We start from the raw sequence: 22,277 nt of genomic DNA on the forward strand, positions 1-22,277 counted from the left end.
CTAGAACACACTCACCACCACTACTACTACTACTACTACTACTACTACTACTACTACTACTACTGCCCAGTAAAGACTAGAACACACCTCACCACCACCTACTACTACTACTACTACTACTACTACTACTACTACTACTACTGCCCAGGTAAAGACTAGAACACACCTCACCACCACTACTACTACTACTACTACTACTACTACTACTACCCAGGTAAAGACTAGAACACACCTCACCACCACTACTACTACTACTACTACTGCCCAGGTAAAGACTAGAATACACCTCACCACCACTACTACTACACTACTACTACTACTACTACTACCCAGGTAAAGACTAGAACACACCTCACCACTACTACTACTACTACTACTACTACTACTGCCCAGGTAAAGACTAGAACACACCTCACCACTACACTACTACTACTACTACTACTACTACTACTGCCCAGGTAAAGACTAGAACACACCTCACCACTACTACTACTACTACTACTACTACTACTACCTAGGTAAAGACTAGAACACACCTCACCACTACTACTACTACTACTACTACTACTAGTACTACTGCCCAGGTAAAGACTAGAACACACCTCACCACTACTACTACTACTACTACTACTACTACTACTAGTACTACTGCCCAGGTAAAGACTAGAACACACCTCACCACTACTACTACTACTACTACTACTACTACTACTGCCCAGGTAAAGACTAGAACACACCCCACCACTACTACTACTACTACTACTACTACTACTGCCCAGGTAAAGACTAGAACACACCTCACCACCACTACTACTACTACTACTACTACTGCCCAGGTAAAGACTAGAACACACCTCACCACCTACTACTACTACTACTACTACTACTACTACTACTACTACTACTACTGCCCAGGTAAAGACTAGAACACACCTCACCACCACTACTACTACTACTACTACTACTGCCCAGGTAAAGACTAGAACACACCTCACCACCACTACTACTACTACTACTACTACTACTACTACCCAGGTAAAGACTAGAACACACCTCACCACCACTACTACTACTACTACTACTACTACCCAGGTAAAGACTAGAACACACCTCACCACTACTACTACTACTACTACTACCCAGGTAAAGACTAGAACACACCTCACCACCTACTACTACTACTACTGCCCAGGTAAAGACTAGAACACACCTCACCACCACTACTACTACTACTACTACTACTACCCAGGTAAAGACTAGAACACACCTACCACCACTACTACTACTACTACTACTACTACTGCCCAGGTAAAGACTAGAACACACCTCACCACACTACTACTACTACTACTACTACTACTGCCCAGGTAAAGACTAGAACACACCTCACCACTACTACTACTACTACTACTACTACTACTACTACTACTGCCCAGGTAAAGACTAGAACACACCTCACCACTACTACTACTACTACTACTACTACTACTGCCCAGGTAAAGACTAGAACACACCTCACCACTACTACTACTACTACTACTACTACTACTACTACTGCCCAGGTAAAGACTAGAACACACCTCACCACCACCACTACTACTACTACTACTACTACTACTACTACCCAGGTAAAGACTAGAACACACCTCACCACCACTACTACTACTACTACTACTACTACTACCAGGTAAAGACTAGAACACACCTCACCACCACTACTACTACTACTACTACTACTACTGCCCAGGTAAAGACTAGAACACACCACCACCACTACTACTACTACTACTACTACTACTGCCCAGGTAAAGACTAGAACACACCTCACCACCACTACTACTACTACTACTACTACTACTACTACTACCCAGGGTAAAGACTAGAACACACCTCACCACTACTACTACTACTACTACTACTAACTACTGCCCAGGTAAAGACTAGAACACACCTCACCACCACTACTACTACTACTACTACTACTACTACTGCCCAGGTAAAGACTAGAACACACCTCACCACCACTACTACTACTACTACTACTACCCAGGTAAAGACTAGAACACACCTCACCACCACCACTACTACTACTACTGCCCAGGTAAAGACTAGAACACACCTCACCACCACTACTACTACTACTACTACTACTACCCAGGTAAAGACTAGAACACACCTCACCACTACTACTACTACTACTACTACTACTGCCCAGGTAAAGACTAGAACACACCTCACCACTACTACTACTACTACTACTACTGCCCAGGTAAAGACTAGAACACACCTCACCACCACTACTACTACTACTACTACTACTACTACTACTAAAGACTACCACCACCACTACTACTACTACTACTACTACTACTACTACCCAGGTAAAGACTAGAACACACCTCACCACTACTACTACTACTACTAGGTAAAGACTACTACACCTCACCACCACCAGGTACTACTAGGTAAAGACAGAACACACCTCACCACCACTACTACTACTACTACCTACAGGTAAAGACTAGAACACACCACCACCACTACTACTACTACTACTACTACTACTGCCCAGGTAAAGACTAGAACACACCTCACCACTACTACTACTACTACTACTACTACTACTACTACCCCAGGTAAAGACTAGAACACACCTCACCACCACTACTACTACTACTACTACTACTACTACTACCCAGGTAAAGACTAGAACACACCTCACCACTACTACTACTACTACTACTACTACTACCCAGGTAAAGACTAGAACACACCTCACCACCACTACTACTACTACTAAAGACTACTACTACTACTACTGCCCAGGTAAAGACTAGAACACACCTCACCACCACTACTACTACTACTACTACTACTACTACTACTGCCCAGGTAAAGACTAGAACACACCACACCACTACTACTACTACTACTACTACTACTACTGCCCAGGTAAAGACTAGAACACACCTCACCACCACTACTACTACTACTACTACTACTACTACTACTACTACCCAGGTAAAGACTAGAACACACCTCACCACCTACTACTACTACTACTACTACTACTACTACTGCCCAGGTAAAGACTAGAACACACCTCACCACTACTACTACTACTACTACTACTACTACAGGTAAAGACTAGAACACACCACCACCACTACACTACTACTACTACTACTACTACTAAAGACCCAGGTAAAGACTAGAACACACCTCACCACTACTACTACTACTACTACTACTACTACTACTACTACCAGGTAAAGACTAGAACACACCTCACCACTACTACCACTACTACTACTACTACTACTACCCAGGTAAAGACTAGAACACACCTCACTACTACTACTACTACTACTACTGCCCAGGTAAAGACTAGAACACACCTCACCACTACTACTACTACTACTACTACTACTACTACTACTACTACTGCCCAGGTAAAGACTAGAACACACCTCACCACTACTACTACTACTACTACTACTACTGCCCAGGTAAAGACTAGAACACACCTCACCACTACTACTACTACTACTACTACTACTACTACTACTACTACTACCAGGTAAAGACTAGAACACACACCACCACCACTCTACTACACTACTGCCCAGGTAAAGACTACACCTACTACTACTACTACTACCCAGGTAAAGACTAGAACACACCTCACCACTACTACTACTACTACTACTACTACTACTACTACTACTACCAGGTAAAGACTAGAACACACCTCACCACTACTACTACTACTACTACTACTACTACTACTACTACTACTACTACTGCCCAGGTAAAGACTAGAACACACCTCACCACCACTACTACTACTACTACTACTACTACCAGGTAAAGACTAGAACACACCTCACCACTACTACTACTACTACTACTACTACTACTGCCCAGGTAAAGACTAGAACACACCTCACCACCACCTACTACCTACACACCTCACTACTACTACTACTACTACTACTGCCCAGGTAAAGACTAGAACACACCTCACCACTACTACTACTACTACTACTACCCAGGTACTACTACTACTACTACTACTACTACTACTACCCCAGGTAAAGACTAGAACACACCTCACCACCACTACTACTACTACTACTAGGTACTACTACTACTACTACCAGGTAAAGACTAGAACACACCTCACCACCACTACTACTACTACTACTACTACTACTACTACCCAGGTAAAGACTAGAACACACCTACCACTACTACTACTACTACTACTACTACCCAGGTAAAGACTAGAACACACCTCACCACCACTACTACTACTACTACTACTACTACTACTACCAGGTAAAGACTAGAACACACCTCACCACCACTACTACTACTACTACTACTACTACCCAGGTAAAGACTAGAACACACCTCACCACTACTACTACTACTACTACTACTACTACCCAGGTAAAGACTAGAACACACCTCACCACTACTACTACTACTACTACTGCCCAGGTAAAGACTAGAACACACCTCACCACTACTACTACTACTACTACTACTACTACCCAGGTAAAGACTACTACTACTACTACTACTACTACCCAGGTAAAGACTAGAACACACCTCACCACCACCACTCACTACTACTACTACTAGAACACACCTCACCACCACTACTACTACTACTACTACTACTGCCCAGGTAAAGACTAGAACACACCTCACCACTACTACTACTACTACTACTACTACTACTACTAGGTAAAGACTAGAACACACCTCACCACCACTACTACTACTACTACTACTACTACCACTACTACTACTACTACTACTACTACCCAGGTAAAGACTAGAACACACCTCACCACCACTACTACTACTACTACTACTACTACTACTACTACTGCCCAGGTAAAGACTAGAACACACCTCACCACCACTACTACTACTACTACTACTACTACTACCCAGGTAAAGACTAGAACACACCTCACCACCACTACTACTACTACTACTACTACTACTACTACTACTACCCAGGTAAAGACTAGAACACACCTCACCACTACACTACTACTACTACTACTACTACCCAGGTAAAGACTAGAACACACCTCACCACCACTACTACTACTACTACTACTACTACTACTACCCAGGTAAAGACTAGAACACACCTCACCACTACACTACTACTACTACTACTACTACTACTGCCCAGGTAAAGACTAGAACACACCTCACCACCACTACTACTACTACTACTACTACTACTAGAACACACCTCAGGTACTACTAGAACAGACACACACCACTACTACTACTACTACTACTACTACCCAGGTAAAGACTAGAACACACCTCACCACTACTACTACTACTACTACTACTACTGCCCAGGTAAAGACTAGAACACACCTCACCACCACTACTACTACTACTACTACTACTACTACCCAGGTAAAGACTAGAACACACCTCACCACTACTACTACTACTACTACTACTACTACTGCCCAGGTAAAGACTAGAACACACCTCACCACTACACTACTACTACTACTACTACTACTACTACTGCCCAGGTAAAGACTAGAACACACCTCACCACTACTACTACTACTACTACTGCCCAGGTAAAGACTACTACTACTACACTACTACTACTACTGCCCAGGTACTAGAACACACCTCACCACCACTACTACTACTACTACTACCCAGGTAAAGACTAGAACACACCTCACCACTACTACTACTACTACTACTACTACTACCCCAGGTAAAGACTAGAACACACCTCACCCACCACCACTACTACTACTACTACTACTACCCAGGTAAAGACTAGAACACACCTCACCACTACTACTACTACTACTACTACTACTACTACTACTACTACTACTACTGCCCAGGTAAAGACTAGAACACACCTCACCACCACTACTACTACTACTAAAGACTACTACTACCCAGGTAAAGACTAGAACACACCTCACCACCACTACTACTACTACTACTACTACTACTACCAGGTAAAGACTAGAACACACCTCACCACTACTACTACTACTACTACTACTACTGCCCAGGTAAAGACTAGAACACACCTCACCACTACACTACTACTACTACTGCCCAGGTAAAGACTACTACTACTACTACTACTGCCCAGGTAAAGACTAGAACACACCCTCACCACCACTACTACTACTACTACTACTACTACTACCCAGGTAAAGACTAGAACACACCTCACCACCACTACTACTACTACTACTACTACTACCCAGGTAAAGACTAGAACACACCTCACCACCACTACTACTACTACCCAGGTACTACACACTACTACTACTACTACTACTACTGCCCAGGTAAAGACTAGAACACACCTCACCACCACTACTACTACTACTACTACTACTACTACCCAGGTAAAGACTAGAACACACCTCACCACCACTACTACTACTACTACTACTACCCAGGTAAAGACTAGAACACACCTCACCACCACTACTACTACTACTACTACTACTACCCAGGTAAAGACTACAACACACCTCACCACCACTACTACTACTACTACTACTACTACCACTACTACTACTACTACTACTACTACTACTGCCCAGGTAAAGACTAGAACACACTTCATTACCACCACTACTACTACTACTACTGCTACTACTGCCAGGTAAAGACTAGAACACACCTCACCACTACTACTACTACTACTACTACTACTACTGCCCAGGTAAAGACTAGAACACACCTCACCACTACTACTACTACTACTACTACTACTACTACTACTACTACTACCCAGGTAAAGACTAGAACACACCTCACCACCACTACTACTACTACTACTACTACTACTACTACTACTGCCCAGGTAAAGACTAGAACACACCTCACCACCACTACTACTACTACTACTACTACTACTACTACTACTACTACCAGGTAAAGACTAGAACACACCTCACCACCACTACTACTACTACTACTACTACTACTACTACTACTACCCAGGTAAAGACTAGAACACACCTCACCACCACTACTACTACTACTACTACTACTAAAGACTACTACTACCTACCCCAGGTAAAGACTAGAACACACCTCACCACCACTACTACTACTACTACTACTACTACTACTACTACTACCCAGGTAAAGACTAGAACACACCTCACCACCACTACTACTACTACTACTACCCAGGTAAAGACTAGAACACACCTCACCACTACACTACTACTACTACTACTACTACTACTACTACTACTGCCCAGGTAAAGACTAGAACACACCTCACCACCACTACTACCACTACTACTACTACTACTACTGCCCACTACTACTACTACCCAGGTAAAGACTAGAACACACCTCACCACACACCTACTACTACTACTACTACTACCAGGTAAAGACTAGAACACACCTCACCACTACTACTACTACTACTACTACTACTGCCCAGGTAAAGACTAGAACACACCTCACCACCACTACTACTACTACTACTACTACTACTACTACTACTACTACTGCCCAGGTAAAGACTAGAACACACCTCACCACTACTACTACTACTACTACTACTACTGCCCAGGTAAAGACTAGAACACACCTCACCACTACACTACTACTACTACTACTACCCAGGTAAAGACTAGAACACACCTCACCACTACTACTACTACTACTACTGCCCAGGTAAAGACTAGAACACACCTCACCACCACCACTACTACTACCCAGGTACTACTACTACTACCAGGTACCCAGGTAAGACTAGAACACACCTCACCACCACTACTACTACTACTACTACTACTGCCCAGGTACTACCCAGGTAAAGACTAGAACACACCTCACCACCACTACTACTACTACTACTACTACTACTGCCCAGGTAAAGACTAGAACACACCTCACCACTACTACTACTACTACTACTACTACTACTACCCAGGTAAAGACTAGAACACACCTCACCACCACTACTACTACTACTACTACTACTAAAGACTACTACTACTACTACTACTGCCCAGGTAAAGACTAGAACACACCTCACCACCACTACTACTACTACTACTACTACTACTGCCCAGGTAAAGACTAGAACACACCTCACCACTACTACTACTAGGTAAAGACTACTACTACTACTACTACTACTACTACTACTACTGCCCAGGTAAAGACTAGAACACACCTCACCACCACTACTACTACTACTACTACTACTACTACCCACTACTACTACTACTACTACTACTACTACCCAGGTAAAGACTAGAACACACACCACCACTACTACTACTACTACTACTACTACTACTGCCCAGGTAAAGACTAGAACACACCTCACCACTACTACTACTACTACTACTACTACTGCCCAGGTAAAGACTAGAACACACCTCACCACCACTACTACTACTACTACTACACTACTACTACTACTACTACTACTACTACCCAGGTAAAGACTAGAACACACCTCACCACCACTACTACTACTACTACTACTACTACTACCCAGGTAAAGACTAACACACTACTACTACCACTACTACTACTACTACTACAGGTAAAGACTAGAACACACCACCACCACTACTAGAACACTACTACTACTACTACTACTACTACTACTACTACTACTGCCAGGTAAAGACTAGAACACACCTCACCACCACTACTACTACTACTACTACTACTGCCCAGGTAAAGACTAGAACACACCTCACCACTACTACTACTACTACTACTACTACCTAGGTAAAGACTAGAACACACCTCACCACCACTACTACTACTACTACTACTACTACTACTACTACTGCCCAGGTAAAGACTAGAACACACCTCACCACTACTACTACTACTACTACTACTACTACTGCCCAGGTAAAGACTAGAACACACCTCACCACTACTACACTACTACTACTACTACTACCCAGGTAAAGACTAGAACACACCTCACCACCACTACTACTACTACTACTACTACTACTACTACTACCAGGTAAAGACTAGAACACACCTCACCACCACTACTACTACTACTACTACTACTACTACTACTACTACTACTACTACTACTACTGGGTAAAGACTAGAACACACCTCACCACCACTACTACTACTACTACTACTACTACTACTACTGCCCAGGTAAAGACTAGAACACACCTCACCACTACTACTACTACTACTACTACTACTACTACTACCCAGGTAAAGACTAGAACACACCTCACCACTACTACTACTACTACTACTACTACTACTACTACTACTACCCAGGTAAAGACTAGAACACACCTCACCACTACTACTACTACTACTACTACTACTACTACTACTACCCAGGTAAAGACTAGAACACACCTCACCACCACTACTACTACTACTACTACTACTACTACTGCCCAGGTAAAGACTAGAACACACCTCACCACTACTACTACTACTACTACTACTACTACTACTACTACTACTACTACTACTACTACTACTACTACTGCCCAGGTAAAGACTAGAACACACCTCACCACCACTACTACTACTACTACTACTACTACTACTACTACTACTGCCCAGGTAAAGACTAGAACACACCTCACCACTACTACTACTACTACTACTACTACCCAGGTAAAGACTAGAACACACCTCACCACCTACTACTACTACTACTACTACTACCCAGGTAAAGACTAGAACACACCTCACCACCACTACTACTACTACTACTACTACTACTAAAGACTAGAACACACCTCACCACCACTACTACTACTACTACTGCCCAGGTAAAGACTAGAACACACCTCACCACTACTACTACTACTACTACTACTACTACTACTACTACTGCCCAGGTAAAGACTAGAACACACCTCACCACCACTACTACTACCACTACTACTACTACTACTACTAGAACACACCTCACCACTACTACTACTACTACTACTACTACTGCCCAGGTAAAGACTAGAACACACCTCACCACCACTACTACTACTACTACTACTACCCAGGTAAAGACTAGAACACACCTACTACTACTACTGCCCAGGTAAAGACTAGAACACACCTCACTACTACTACTACTACTACTGCCCAGGTAAAGACTAGAACACACCTCACCACCACTACTACTACTACTACTACTACTACCCAGGTAAAGACTAGAACACACCTCACCACCACTACTACTACTACTACTACTACTACTACTACTGCCCAGGTAAAGACTAGAACACACCTCACCACTACTACTACTACTACTACTACTACTACTACTACTACTACTACTACCCAGGTAAAGACTAGAACACACCTCACCACCACTACTACTACTACTACTACTACTACTACCCAGGTAAAGACTAGAACACACTTCACCACCACCACTACTACTACTACTACTACTACTACTGCCCAGGTAAAGACTAGAACACACCTCACCACCACCACTACTACTACTACTACTACTACTACTACCCAGGTAAAGACTAGAACACACCTCACCACTACTACTACTACTACTACTACTGCCCAGGTAAAGACTAGAACACACCTCACCACCTACTACTACTACTACTACTACTACTACTACTGCCAGGTAAAGACTAGAACACACCTCACCACCACTACTACTACTACTACTACTACTACTACTACTGCCAGGTAAAGACTAGAACACACCTCACCACTACTACTACTACTACTACTACTACTACTGCCCAGGTAAAGACTAGAACACACCTCACCACCACTACTACTACTACTACTACTACTACTACTGCCCAGGTAAAGACTAGAACACACCTCACCACTACTACTACTACTACTACTACTACTACTACCCAGGTAAAGACTAGAACACACCTCACCACTACTACTACTACTACTACTACTACCCAGGTAAAGACTAGAACACACCTCACCACCACTACTACTACTACTACTACTACTACTACTACTGCCCAGGTAAAGACTAGAACACACCTCCACCACTACTACTAAAGACTACTACTACTACTACTACTACTACTACTAGGTAAAGACTGAACAGGTAAAGACTAGAACACACCTCACCACTACACTACTACTACTACTACTACTACCCAGGTAAAGACTAGAACACACCTCACTACTACTACTACTACTACTACTGCCAGGTAAAGACTAGAACACACCTCACCACCACTACTACTACTACTACTACTACTACCCAGGTAAAGACTAGAACACACCTCACCACCACTACTACTACTACTACCCCAGGTAAAGACTAGAACACACCTCACCACTACTACTACTACTACTACTACTACCCAGGTAAAGACTAGAACACACCTCACCACCACTACTACTACTACTACTACTACTACTACTACTACTACTACTGCCCAGGTAAAGACTAGAACACACCACCACCACTACTACTACTACTACTACTACTACCCAGGTAAAGACTAGAACACACCTCACCACCACTACTACTACTACTACTACTAGGTAAAGACTAGAACACACCTCACCACCACTACTACTACTACTACTACTACCAGGTAAAGACTAGAACACACCTCACCACTACTACTACTACTACTACCCAGGTAAAGACTAGAACACACCTCACCACCACTACTACTACTACTACTACTACTACTACCCAGGTAAAGACTAGAACACACCTCACCACTACTACTACTACTACTACTACTACTACTACTGCCCAGGTAAAGACTAGAACACACCTCACCACCACTACTACTACTACTACTACTACTGCCCAGGTAAAGACTAGAACACACCTCACCACTACTACTACTACTACTACTACTACTGCCCAGGTAAAGACTAGAACACACCTCACCACCACTACTACTACTACTACTACTACTACTACTACCAGGTAAAGACTAGAACACACCTCACCACCACCACTACTACTACTACTACTACTACTACTACTACCCCCAGGTAAAGACTAGAACACACCTCACCACCACTACTACTACTACTACTACTACTACTGCCCAGGTAAAGACTAGAACACACCACTACCACCACTACTACTACTACTACTGCCCAGGTAAAGACTAGAACACACCTCACCACCACTACTACTACTACTACTACTACTACTACCCAGGTAAAGACTAGAACACACCTCACCACTACTACTACTACTACTACTACTACTACTACTACTACTACCCAGGTAAAGACTAGAACACACCTCACCACCACTACTACTACTACTACTACTACTACTACTACTACTGCCCAGGTAAAGACTAGAACACACCTCACCACTACTACTACTACTACTACTACTACTACTACTACTACTACTGCCCAGGTAAAGACTAGAACACACCACCACCACCACTACTACTACTACTACTACTACTACTACTACTACCCAGGTAAAGACTAGAACACACCTCACTACTACTACCACTACTACTACTACTACTACTACCAGGTAAAGACTAGAACACACCTCACCACCACTACTACTACTACTACTACTACTGCCCAGGTAAAGACTAGAACACACCTCACCACCACCACTACTACTACTACTACTACTACTACCCAGGTAAAGACTAGAACACACCTCACCACCACTACTACTACTACTACTACTACTACTACTACTGCCCAGGTAAAGACTAGAACACACCTCACCACCACTACTACTACTACTACTACTACTACTACTACTACTACTACCTACTGCCCAGGTAAAGACTAGAACACACCTCACCACTACTACTACTACTACTACTACTACTACTACCCAGGTAAAGACTAGAACACACCTCACCACCACTACTACTACTACTACTACTACTACTACTACTACTACCCAGGTAAAGACTAGAACACACCTCACCACCACTACTACTACTACTACTACTACTACTACTGCCCAGGTAAAGACTAGAACACACCTCACCACTACTACTACTACTACTACTACTACTACTGCCCAGGTAAAGACTAGAACACACCTCACCACCACTACTACTACTACTACTACCCAGGTAAAGACTAGAACACACCTCACCACTACTACTACTACTACTACTACCCAGGTAAAGACTACTGCCCAGGTAAAGACTAGAACACACCTCACCACCACTACTACTACTACTACTACTACTACTACCCCCAGGTAAAGACTAGAACACACCTCACCACCACTACTACTACTACTAGGTAAAGACTAGAACACACCACACACTACTACTACTACTACTACTACTACTACCCAGGTAAAGACTAGAACACACCTCACCACCACTACTACTACTACTACTACTACTACTACTACTGCCCAGGTAAAGACTAGAACACACCTCACCACCACTACTACTACTACTACTGCCCAGGTAAAGACTAGAACACACCTCACCACCACTACTACTACTACTACTACTACTACTACTGCCCAGGTAAAGACTAGAACACACCTCACCACCACTACTACTACTACTACTACTACTACTACTACCCAGGTAAAGACTAGAACACACCTCACCACCACTACTACTACTACTACTACTACTACCCAGGTAAAGACTAGAACACACCTCACCACTACTACTACTACTACTACTACTACTACTACTACTACTACCCAGGTAAAGACTAGAACACACCTCACCACCACTACTACTACTACTACTACTACTACTACTACTGCCAGGTAAAGACTAGAACACACCTCACCACCACTACTACTACTACTACTACTACTACTGCCCAGGTAAAGACTAGAACACACCTCACCACCACCACTACTACTACCACTACTACTACTACTACCCAGGTAAAGACTAGAACACACCTCACCACTACTACTACTACTACTGCCCAGGTAAAGACTAGAACACACCTCACCACCACCACTACTACTACCACTACTACTACCCAGGTAAAGACTAGAACACACCTCACCACCACTACTACAACCAGTACTACCCAGGTAAAGCCTAGAACACACCTCACTACTACTACTACTACTACTACTACTACTACTGCCCAGGTAAAGACTAGAACACACCTCACCACCACTACTACTACTACTACTACTACTACTACTACTACTGCCCAGGTAAAGACTAGAACACACCTCACCACCACTACTACTACTACTACTACTACTACTGCCCAGGTAAAGACTAGAACACACCTCACCACCACTACTACTACTACTACTACTACTACTACTACTGCCCAGGTAAAGGCTAGAACACACCTCACCACCACTACTACTACTACTACTACTTCTACTACCCAGGTAAAGACTAGAACACACCTCACCACTACTACTGCCCAGGTAAAGACTAGAACACACCTCACCACTACTACTACTACTACTACTACTACTACTACTACCCAGGTAAAGACTAGAACACACCTCACCACCACCACTACTACTACTACTACTGCCCAGGTAAAGACTAGAACACACCTCACCACTACTACTACTACTACTACTACTACTACTGCCCAGGTAAAGACTAGAACACACCTCACCACCACTACTACTACTACTACTACTACTACTACTACCCAGGTAAAGACTAGAACACACCTCACCACCACCACTACTACTACTACTACTACTACTACTACTACTACTACTACTGCCCAGGTAAAGACTAGAACACACCTCACCACTACACTACTACTACTACTACTGCCCAGGTAAAGACTAGAACACACCTCACTACTACTACTACTACTACTACTACTACTACTACTACTACTACTACCCAGGTAAAGACTAGAACACACCTCACCACCACTACTACTACTACTACTACTACTACTACTACTGCCCAGGTAAAGACTAGAACACACCTCACCACTACTACTACTACTACTACTACTAGCCCAGGTAAAGACTAGAACACACCACCACTACTACTACTACTACTACTGCCCAGGTAAAGACTAGAACACACCTCACCACCACTACTACTACTACTACTACTACTACCACTACTACTACTACTACTACTACTAATACTACTACCACTACTACTACTACTACTACTACTACTGCCCAGGTAAAGACTAGAACACACCTCACCACTACCACTACTACTACTACTACTACTACTACTACTACTACTGCCCAGGTAAAGACTAGAACACACCTCACCACCACTACTACTACTACTACTACTGCCCAGGTAAAGACTAGAACACACCTCACCACCACCACTACTACTACTACTACTACTACTACTACCCAGGTAAAGACTAGAACACACCTCACCACCACTACTACTACTACTACTACCCAGGTAAAGACTAGAACACACCTCACCACCACTACTACTACTACTACTACTACTACTACTACTACTACTACTGCCCAGGTAAAGACTAGAACACACCTCACCACCACCACTACTACTACTACTACTACTACTACTACTGCCCAGGTAAAGACTAGAACACACCTCACCACCACTACTACTACTACCCAGGTAAAGACTAGAACACACCTCACCACCACTACTACTACTACTACTGCCCAGGTAAAGACTAGAACACACCTCACCACCACTACTACTACTACTACTACTACTACCCAGGTAAAGACTACAACACACCTCACCACCACTACTACTACTACTACTACTACTACTACTACTACTACTACTACTACTACTACTACTACTACTGCCAGGTAAAGACTAGAACACACCTCACCACCACCACTACTACTACTACTACTGCCCAGGTAAAGACTAGAACACACCTCACCACTACTACTACTACTACTACTACTACCCAGGTAAAGACTAGAACACACCTCACCACTACTACTACTACTACTACTACTACTACTACTAAAGACTAGAACACACCTCAAAGACTACACACCTCACCACTACTACTACTACTACTACTACTACTACTACTGCCCAGGTAAAGACTAGAACACACCTCACCACTACTACTACTACTACTACTACTACTACTACTACTACTACTGCCCAGGTAAAGACTAGAACACACCTCACCACCACTACACTACTACTACTACTCACTACTACTACTACTGCCCAGGTAAAGACTAGAACACACCTCACCACTACTACTACTACTACTACTACCCAGGTAAAGACTAGAACACACCTCACCACCACTACACTACTACTACTACTGCCCAGGTAAAGACTAGAACACACCTCACCACCACTACTACTACTACTACTACTACTACTACTACTGCCCAGGTAAAGACTAGAACACACCTCACCACCACTACTACTACTACTACTACTACTACTACTACTACTACCCAGGTAAAGACTAGAACACACCTCACCACTACTACTACTACTACTACTACTACTGCCCAGGTAAAGACTAGAACACACCTCACCACCACCACTACTACTGCCCAGGTAAAGACTAGAACACACCTCACCACTACTGCTACTCCTACTACTACTACTACTACTACTACTACTACCAGGTAAAGACTAGAACACACCTCACCACCACCACTACTACTATTACTACTGCCCAGGTAAAGACTAGAACACACCTCACCACTACTACTACTACTACTACTGCCCAGGTAAAGACTAGAACACACCTCACCACCACTACTACTACTACTACTACTACTACTACTACTACTACTGCCCAGGTAAAGACTAGAACACACCTCACCACCACTACTACTACTACTACTACTACTACTACTACTACTGCCCAGGTAAAGACTAGAACACACCTCACCACCACCACTACTACTACTACTGCCCAGGTAAAGACTACTACTCACCACTACTACTACTGCCCAGGTAAAGACTAGAACACACCTCACCACCACTACTACTACTACTACTACTACTACTACTACTACCCAGGTAAAGACTAGAACACACCTCACCACCACTACTACTACTACTACTACTACTACTACTACTACTACTACTACTACCCAGGTAAAGACTAGAACACACCTCACCACCACTACTACTACTACTACTACTACTACTACTACTACTACTACTACCCAGGTAAAGACTAGAACACACCTCACCACCACTACTACTACTACTACTACTACTACCACTACTACTACTACTACTACTACTACTACTACTGCCCAGGTAAAGACTAGAACACACCTCACCACCACCACTACTACTACTACTACTACTACTGCCCAGGTAAAGACTAGAACACACCTCACCACTACTACTACTACTACTACTACTACTACTACTACTACTACTACTACTACTACTACTACTGCCCAGGTAAAGACTAGAACACACCTCACCACCACTACTACTACTACTACTACTACTACTACCCAGGTAAAGACTAGAACACACCTCACCACTACTACTACTCCTACTACTACCCAGGTAAAGACTAGAACACACCTCACCACTACTACTACTACTACTACTACTACTGCCCAGGTAAAGACTAGAACACACCTCACCACCACTACTACTACTACTACTACTACTACTACTACTACTGCCCAGGTAAAGACTAGAACACACCTCACCACCACCACTACTACTACTACTACTACTGCCCAGGTAAAGACTAGAACACACCTCACTACTACTACTACTACTACTACTACTACTACTACTACTACTACCAGGTAAAGACTAGAACACACCTCACCACCACTACTACTACTACTACTACTACTACTACTACTACTACTGCCCAGGTAAAGACTAGAACACACCTCACCACCACTACTACTACTACTGCCCAGGTAAAGACTAGAACACACCTCACTACTACTACTACTACTACTACTACTACTACTACCAGGTAAAGACTAGAACACACCTCACCACTACTACTACTACTACTACTACTGCCCAGGTAAAGACTAGAACACACCTACCACCACTACACCTACCACTACACCCCACTACTACTACTACTACTACTACTGCCCAGGTAAAGACTAGAACACACCACTCACCTACTACTACACACTACTACTACTACTACTACTAGGTAAAGACTAGAACACACCTACTACTTCCCAGGTAAAGACTAGAACACACCTCACCACTATTACTACTGCACCACTACTACTACTACTACTACTACTACTACTACTACTACTGCCCAGGTAAAGACTAGAACACACCTCACCACCACTACTACTACTACTACTACTACTACTACTGCCCAGGTAAAGACTAGAACTACCAACACACTACTACCACTACTACTACTACTACTACTACTACTAGAACACACCTACCACTACTACTACTACTACTACTACTACTACTGCCCAGGTAAAGACTAGAACACACCTCACCACCACTACTACTACTACTACTACTACTACTTACTACTACCCAGGTAAAGACTAGAACACACCTCACCACTACTACTACTACTACTACTACTACTACTACCCAGGTAAAGACTAGAACACACCTCACCACTACTACTACTACTACTACTGCCCAGGTAAAGACTAGATCACACCTCACCACCACTACTACTACTACTACTACTACTACTACTACTACTACTGCCCAGGTAAAGACTAGAACACACCTCACCACCACTACTACTACTACTACTACTACTACTGCCCAGGTAAAGACTAGAACACACCTCACCACCACTACTACTACTACTACTACTACTACTACTACTACCCAGGTAAAGACTAGAACACACCACCACCACTACTACTACTACTACTACTACTACTACTACTACTGCCCAGGTAAAGACTAGAACACACCTCACCACTACTACTACTACTACTACTACTACTACCCCAGGTAAAGACTAGAACACACCTCACTACTACTACTACTACTACTACTACTACCCCAGGTAAAGACTAGAACACACCTCACCACTACTACTACTACTACTACTGCCCAGGTAAAGACTAGAACACACCTCACTACTACTACTACTACTACTACTACTACTACTACTACTACTACCCAGGTAAAGACTAGAACACACCTCACCACCACTACTACTACTACTACTACTACTACTACTGCCCAGGTAAAGACTAGAACACACCTCACCACCACTACTACTACTACTACTACTACTACTACTACTACTACTACTACTACTACTACCCAGGTAAAGACTAGAACACACCTCACCACCACTACTACTACTACTACTACTACTACTGCCCAGGTAAAGACTAGAACACACCTCACTACTACTACTACTACTACTACTACTACTACTACTACTGCCCAGGTAAAGACTAGAACACACCTCACCACCACTACTACTACTACTGCCCAGGTAAAGACTAGAACACACCTCACCACTACTACTACTACTACTACTACTACTGCCCAGGTAAAGACTAGAACACACCTCACCACCACCACTACTACTACTACTACTACTACTACTACTTCCCAGGTAAAGACTAGAACACACCTCACCACCACCACTACTACTACTACTACTACTACTACTACTACTACTGCCCAGGTAAAGACTAGAACACACCTCACCACTACTACTACTACTACTACTACTACTACTAAAGACTACTACTACTACTACTACTACTACCCAGGTAAAGACTACAACACACCTCACCACTACTACTACTACTACTACTACTACTACTACTACTACTACTACTACTACTACTACTGCCCAGGTAAAGACTAGAACACACCTCACCACTACTACTACTACTACTACTACTACTGCCCAGGTAAAGACTAGAACACACCTCACCACCACTACTACTACTACTACTACTACTACTACTACTGCCCAGGTAAAGACTAGAACACACCTCACCACCACTACTACTACTACTACTACTGCCCAGGTAAAGACTAGAACACACCTCACCACTACTACTACTACTACTACTACTACCCCCAGGTAAAGACTAGAACACACCTCACCACCACTACTACTACTACTACTACTACTACTACTACTACTGCCCAGGTAAAGACTAGAACACACCTCACCACTACTACTACTACTACTACTACTACTACTACTACTACTACTGCCCAGGTAAAGACTAGAACACACCTCACCACTACTACTACTACTACTACTACTACTACCCAGGTAAAGACTAGAACACACCTCACCACTACTACTACTACTACTGCCCAGGTAAAGACTAGAACACACCTCACCACCACTACTACTACTACTACTACTACTGCCCAGGTAAAGACTAGAACACACCTCACCACACCACCACTACTACTACTACTACTACTACTACTACTACTACTACTACTACTACTGCCCAGGTAAAGACTAGAACACACCTCACCACTACTACTACTACTACTACTACTACTACTACTACTACTACTACTGCCCAGGTAAAGACTAGAACACACCTCACCACCACCACTACTACTACTACTACTACTACTACTACTACTGCCCAGGTAAAGACTAGAACACACCTCACCACTACTACTACTACTACTACTACTACTGCCCAGGTAAAGACTAGAACACACCTCACCACTACTACTACTACTACTACTACTACTACTACTACTACCCAGGTAAAGACTAGAACACACCTCACCACCACTACTACTACTACTACTACTACTACTACTACTACTGCCAGGTAAAGACTAGAACACACCTCACCACTACTACTACTACTACTACTACTACTACTACTGCCCAGGTAAAGACTAGAACACACCTCACCACTACTACTACTACTACTACTACTACTACTGCCCAGGTAAAGACTAGAACACACCTCACCACTACTACTACTACTACTACTACTACTACTACTACTACTACTACTACTACTACTACTACTACTACTACTGCCCAGGTAAAGACTAGAACACACCTCACCACTACTACTACTACTACTACTACTACTACTACTGCCCAGGTAAAGACTAGAACACACCTCACCACTACTACTACTACTACTACTGCCCAGGTAAAGACTAGAACACACCTCACTACTACTACTACTACTACTACCCAGGTAAAGACTAGAACACACCTCACCACTACTACTACTACTGCCCAGGTAAAGACTAGAACACACCTCACCACTACTACTACTACTACTACTACTACTACTCCCGTGTTGAGCTGTAATGGATCCAGATTGCTGTAATTGTTCAGTCTCCTATTCTGATAATCTTCCTCTCTTCAGATCCACACCAGGCCAACGCAGCACCAACTCTCCCAAGTCCCCTCTGTGTTGAACCCCCCATCTCCCCCTCCACCTCCCCCTGCTCCCCCCACTCCTCCAAAGGGCCCCCCAGCCTCCTCCCCCCTCTCCCCCACCATCTCTCTACTCGAGGAGGGAGACCTGCGCAGCCTGGACCCCTGTAAGGACCTCTGGGGTTCCCGGGGGTACGAGGACTACCGGCGTGCCGGGGCTCAGAGGACCATGGTGGGAGGTCTAACCGGGGGGGTGGTGGTGGGCAGTGGGGGCAGCATACAGGACAAGTCCACAGAGCTGTGTGTGGTGCGCTTTGAGAAGGAGGTGGCAGGGGTGGGCACGGCGGGCTGCGAGGTGACGGTCACTCTGGACAGTAAAGGTTCCCAGCGCCTCTCCTCCTCCTCCTCACCCACCTGCATGGCGTCCATGCCTAATGCTGTATCTGGAGGCTCGTCGGGCGCCGGCTCGCCCCAAGAGACCGGGAAGGGAAGTCCCTCCCCTTGCTGCATCCACACCTCTCTGGCCACTCCCCGCTCACGGACTCGCAAGCGAGGAGGAGGTGGAGGAGGGGCAGCAGCGGGAGGTGGGGATGGTAATGACGGCGACCCGGCCATCTCCCCAGACGAGGACAGTCCGTGTCCGGCGGGGTCGTCGTGTTCGTCGCGCTGCGTCTACTGCCGCTCCGTGTTCAGCCAATCAGAGAATGGGCGGGGACGCTGCCGGGACGCCCCCGACCCCGCCCTACACTGCCTGCACCAGTGGACCTGTGTGTGGTGCGCAGAGAGCCTGCTGTATCACTGTATGTCGGACTCAGAGGGCGAGTTCTGGGAGCCGTGTTCCTGCGAGGACTCTTTAGGGGAGGGCCGTCCCCACCCTCTGTGCTGTGCCCGCTGGCTGGCCCTCCTGGCTCTGTCCCTGTTTGTGCCCTGCATGTGCTGCTACCTGCCCCTGCGAGCTTGCCTGCGCTGTGGAGAGAGGTGCGGCTGCTGTGGGGGGAAGC

The 22,277-nt window shown here is 44.3% G+C and overlaps 1 protein-coding gene across 1 annotated transcript in view; it reads left to right on the forward strand.

The window, feature by feature from the left end:
• spred3 (sprouty related EVH1 domain containing 3) overlaps nt 1–22,277 on the forward strand; it is a 58,417-nt gene that overhangs the window by 36,123 nt on the left and 17 nt on the right. The window contains exon 5 of the mRNA XM_065027159.1: nt 21,266–22,277. This exon is cut by the window's right edge and continues 17 nt beyond it. Within this exon, the coding sequence (XP_064883231.1) occupies nt 21,266–22,277 (1,012 nt within the window). The remainder of the gene's footprint in view (nt 1–21,265) is intronic.

This window comes from Oncorhynchus nerka, linkage group LG14 (assembly GCF_034236695.1).
Source record: "Oncorhynchus nerka isolate Pitt River linkage group LG14, Oner_Uvic_2.0, whole genome shotgun sequence".
Classification (NCBI taxonomy): Eukaryota; Metazoa; Chordata; class Actinopteri; order Salmoniformes; family Salmonidae; genus Oncorhynchus; species Oncorhynchus nerka.